The sequence below is a fragment of the Octodon degus genome, unplaced genomic scaffold (assembly GCF_000260255.1).
Source record: "Octodon degus isolate 3935 unplaced genomic scaffold, OctDeg1.0 scaffold00352, whole genome shotgun sequence".
Lineage (NCBI taxonomy): Eukaryota > Metazoa > Chordata > Mammalia > Rodentia > Octodontidae > Octodon > Octodon degus.
Window position 1 is genome coordinate 836,759 of NW_004524928.1, and position 5,283 is coordinate 842,041.

General features: G+C 46.1%; 1 protein-coding gene across 1 annotated transcript; it reads right to left on the reverse strand.

The window, feature by feature from the left end:
- Positions 1 to 1,467: 1,467 nt before the first annotated feature.
- LOC101571352 (olfactory receptor 10G3) lies at positions 1,468 to 2,409 on the reverse strand. Its single transcript, XM_004648088.1, has one exon. It carries the CDS (start codon positions 2,407 to 2,409, stop codon positions 1,468 to 1,470), a length of 942 nt encoding a protein of 313 aa, XP_004648145.1.
- Positions 2,410 to 5,283: the final 2,874 nt, after the last annotated feature.

Below are 5,283 nucleotides of genomic sequence, written 5' to 3' on the forward strand. Positions count from 1 at the left end.
CAGCCACGCACCACCACGGTGGTCCCAATCGCCTTCTCAGCATGCCCCCGGGGGCAGGACTCTGGACAGCACGGCTGGGATCCAACCTCCGGCCCCTGTGTCTGCCTAAGCAGGTGCTTTAATCCACAGAGCTAGCTGGCCCTCCCTAATTTCTCTCATTTCTTCCAATGGGAAATTTCACACTGAGTTTTGCTTTTTGGCATGCAGGAATTTATTACTGAATCATTTGAGAAAACCTTGTGACATTCTTTCTTTTGGATTGTTGAATTTGGTTTGGGTTATGAAAGCACCAGTTTTGGAAAAGATTTATTTATTTATTTGTTTATTTTTTGTATTTTAGGGAAGGGTCTACAGGGTGTTCAGGATCTCACTACTAGATCAGACTCGTAGTGATCCGCCTGTTTGCAGCCTCCCAAGAGCTGGGATTACAGGCACGCATCACCACACCCAGTCTCAATTGCCATCTCAGCGCGTCCTGGGGGCAGGGCCGGCTCGGCAAGCTGGGAAATCGAACCCCCTTGCCCTTGCACCTGCTTGTAGGCACTTCAATCCACTGATCTATTTGGTCGGCCCAGGAAAAGATTTATTTCTTAGCAAGCAAGCAAAAGCATATCCTTTTTTCTTCACACACCCGTGGTGACCTTGGGAAGTTCTCGAAGCCGGGCCTAGAGGGCTAGTCTGATAGCACAGTGGACTAAAGTGCCTGCTTGCAGAGTGCAGCAGCGAGGGCTCGATTACTGGCGTGCGGTGCTGGCCCCACCTGAGGGGCACGCTGAGATGGTGATTGAGATTGGGCATGGTGATGCTAGCCTGTACTCCCAGCACTTGGGAGGCTGAAAACAGGAGAATCACTATGAGTCCGATCTATATAATGAGACCCTGCAGCCCTGTCCTAAATGCAGCAAAACAAAACAAAAACAAAAAAACCACCGAAGCCGGGCCTTTTCAGGGTGTCTGTACTCCAAGGGCACTAGCTTCTAAGGTATACATCTAATGGGAACAGAATTTAAGAACATCCCTGCATCAAGAAAACTATCGCATGTCTTACGAGGTCTTGGCTAAGGACAGCCTAGAGACTGAAAAGCCCCTGGATGCTTTCACTGTGCCAGTCCCGCTGTCTGGTTTTAGTCTTGTTTTGTACTCGTGTAGCACAGAGAGCCATTTGTCTGGAGGGGATAACAAGGACCTGGTATCTTACCTTAAACTCTGTTGATCTCACCGTATGGATATGCTGTGACAACTTAAAAATGAAAAAGAAAGAAGAGAGGGAAAAAGAAGGGGAAGACGAAGAGAAAGAAGAAAACAACTGACTGAAACCCAAACATTAGAACAAACTCTAGCCAGGGATATAGCTCAGTTGGCACAGTGCCTGCCTGGCAAGCATGAAGTCTGGAATTTGATATCTGGTACAAAAACAAAAACAGAAACTGTGAATGTGAAGGTTCCCCCAGTGGGAGACAGATGCTTTCAAATCTCACTTTTAGTCTTTGGGCCTCCTAACATTCTCCTGAGGGCCATCTTTACCTCTTGGTTCCTCAGAGTGTAGATGAGGGGGTTGAGGAAAGGAGTGATAGCTGTGGGGAACAGAGCGGCTGCCCCGTCCAGGGCACTGTTGGTTTCAGGCCTCAGGTAGATGAAGGCACAGGGCACATAGTACACGGTGACCACAGTTAGGTGGGCTCCACAGGTTGAGAAGGCCCGGCGCCGTCCATCAGCTGTCCGGATTCTCAGGATTGCCCGGATGATCTGAATGTAGGACAGGAGGATCAGGGAGAAGCAACTGGCAACCACCACCCCAATGTCCACAAAGGTCACCAGCTCATTGACTGTGGTATCAGCGCAGGCCAGCCTCAAGACTGCAGGGATATCGCAGAAGAAGTAATCTACCTGGTTGGGCCCACAGTAGGGCAGGCGGAAGGTTAACATGGCCTGGAGAGCTCCATGGAAGGAACCGGCCACCCAAGCCCCGGCCACAAGCAAGGTACTCAGCTTAGCAGTCATGAGCACAGTGTAGTGCAGGGGCCGACATATTGCCAGATATCTGTCATAAGCCATCAAGGTATACAGGAAGCACTGGGTGCTGCCCAGGAAATGATAGAAATAAAGTTGAGCAACACAGTCACCAAATGGGATGGGTGTGATTCCTAAAATGAAGTTCATCATGAAGCGAGGGACAATGATGGAGGAGATGCCCATGTCAATAACGGAGAGGACACCAAGGAAGATGTACATGGGGCGGGCATGGAGTTGTGGGTCTGCCCAGACGGTGATTAGAATTAGCAGGTTCCCCAGCTGGGTCAGGATGTAGAGTAGCAAAAAGAATGCAAAGAGGAATGTCTTTAGCCTGAGTGGGTAGGGAATTCCTGTCAGGAGGAACTCAGTCAACAGTGTGTAGTTGATTCTTTCCATTTCCTGAAGAGACCTTACCTAGAGAATGAACAAAACGGGAGTTAGCATAGGTATGAGAGAAAGCTAGAGAAAAAGATTATGGACAGACAGGAAGGGCAGTGGCAGGGAAGTTTGTTTCTTATGACCAATCTAGGGAGTGATTAGTTTCTATTTTAGGAGTTTCTTTCTTTTTCTTTTTTAAAAATTTTATTTATTTATGTGTGTGTGTGTGTGTGTGTGTGTGTGGCCAGCTCAGCCCACCAGGGGGCGGGGCTGGCTGACATGTGGTGCTGGGGGATTGAACCGCAGTCCCTGTGCTTTGCTAAGCTTGTTCTAAGTAGGTGCTTTAGACCACTGAGCCATCTCACCAGCCCCTTCTTTCTTTTTCTTTTTGAGACAGAGTCTTGCTATGCAGTTCAGCTGGCCTTGAGTTCACTTTGTATCCCAGGACAGTCTTGAACTCACCATGATTCTCCTGCCTCAGCCTCCTGAGTGACAGGATTACAGGTGTACACCACCACGTTCAGCTACTTATAGGAGGTTTGAAAATAAATTTTATTAAAATATCCTGATGCTCCTTAACTTACATATGGTCTGTAGTACTTTGGAACTATGATGGTGGAGATCAGTGGTTGCACTTGGCTTGTAAACCTATTTACTTGCTGGACCTTGAGAAAAATTTTTCTACCTAGTAATTACCTACCCAGTAATCTTAAGAAAATAGCCACTGACTCTTGTTTCGAGCAGGTCAGGATTTCCTGGGAAAGGGCTTTTGCTGCCTTAGGTACTCTGCTGTTTGAGAATCTTCCAGAGAACACTGGCTCATTATTATTACTGCCAGGACCAACACTTATGAGGGTGGGGCAGATCAGAAAGGAAATGAGGGAACTCCCTTTTCCTCCTTTGATGTAGAGAAAATAAAATAGACTTTTGGGGGCTGGGGAGATGGCTTAGTGGAATAAGCGCTTCCCTGGCAAGCACAAGGGCCTGAGTTCAATCCCTGGTTCTGCCAAAAAAATAGACTTTTGATTAAGTGGCTAATTGTGTGTGGCACTGATCAATGCTGCATAGATATTTTCTTCAAGTTCTTTACAACTCTAAGAGAATTCCTGGAGGCTGTAAGAATACAGACCTCCTTGCACTGTGGATTAGACCTCCGTGCACTGTGGTAAGTGCTCTGTGCTGTGCATTTCATTTGCTCTGTCTGTAATCATTTAACTTTAGGACATGGTAAAGCAAGAGAGAAGAGAAGGCGAAGAAGAGGAATGGTTTCCGGGAGAAGTCAGAGATTTAAGGCAAAACAAGGATGGCTAGAGAAGATGAGGGGAGCAGGACAAGGAGGAGCCAGAGCAGAGCAGCCCGCTCTAGGTGTGGAAGTGGTTTTATTTTTTGAGACAGATTCTTCCTGTCATGCAGGGCTTGAACTCACTGTAGCTGGCCTACAACTTGTGGCCATCCTCATGCCTCGGTCTCCCCACTGCTGGGATTACAGATTACAGGTGTGCACATCCATGCCTGGTTACACTAGTTTTAGGCAGCGATTTGGTTTTGGGTGTGACCTGAAAGCACACACACAAGAAAACAGACTGATGGCTTTGCACCAAACCGAAAAGCTTCTGTAGCTCAAAGGAAGGGATTAATGGACTGCAGAGACAACCCACTGACACGGAGAGAATATTGTAAGTCATACATCTGATGAAGGGCTAATATCCCAAATACAGAAAACTAGCAGTAAAGCAACTTGATTAAAAGCTGAACAGAGGGTTTCAATAGATATTTCTCAAAAGAAGCCACACACATCATTATCAGGCTTATGGAGAGTGCTGAACATCATTGTTCTCCAGGGAAATGAAAATGCAGCCCTCAACGAGATGTCACCTTGAGGCTGTTAGGCTGGCTGTTATTAAAAACATGAAAGCAGGCTGGGGGCAGAGCTCAGGGCCAGAGCGCTTGCCTAGGATGCTTGAAGCCCTGGGCTCCATCCCTAATACAGCAAATGGACAATCAATGACAACAAGCAATAACAAAAACTCAGGGGGGTGAGAGTAAATGTTAGTGTAAAAAGGAAATAACTTTTCACTTGCTAGGAATATATTCTAGTGTGGCCATGATGAGAAGCAGTATGGAGTTTTCTAAAACAGAAAACAGAAAACAAAGAAACCCTAAAAGCATAATTGCCATATGACCCAGTGATCACACTTTACTTACAGCAGCCAAGATATGGAATTAACCCAATGATCGAAAGAATCAAGAAAATATGGTATATATGCACAAAGGTATACTATTTAGGCTTTAAAAAGGAGAGCTTGAGGGGCCTGGCAAGCGCAAGGGCCTGATGGCATGGCAAGATAAATTCCATACACTCTCACTAGTAAGTGGAATCTAAAAAATTTGAACTTACAAAAGGAGGCAGTGGAATGATGGTGACTAGAGGCTGGGATTGGTGTGAGGGCTCGGGAGATGTTGATCACAAGGTACCAAGTTTCAATGGGGCAGGAAGAATAAATTTTTAAGATCTATTGCATAGCAGGTTGACTATAGCTAACAATAACATATATTATTTATTTTTTTGGTGGACCGGGAGTCAAACTCAGAACCTTGTGCTTTGCAAGACAAGCACTTATTCCACTGGGCTATCTTCCCAGCCCAACATATACTGTTTATTTATTTTATTTTGTGGAGCCAGGGATTGAACTCAGGCCCTTGTGCTTGCCAGGCAAGTGCTTATTCTACTGAGCCAATTCCCAGACCCCAACATATATTGTTTATTTATTTATTTATTTATTTATTTATTTTTATTTATTTATGTGTGTGTGTGTGTCCAGCTCAGCCCACCAGGGGGCGGGGCTGGCTGGCATGTGGTGCTGGGGGATTGAACCGTGGTCTCTGTGCTTT

Excerpts from the sequence above, each read along its gene's own strand:
- LOC101571352 (XM_004648088.1), bottom strand. The coding sequence starts at position 2,409 with ATGGAAAGAATCAACTACACACTGTTGACTGAGTTCCTCCTGACAGGA.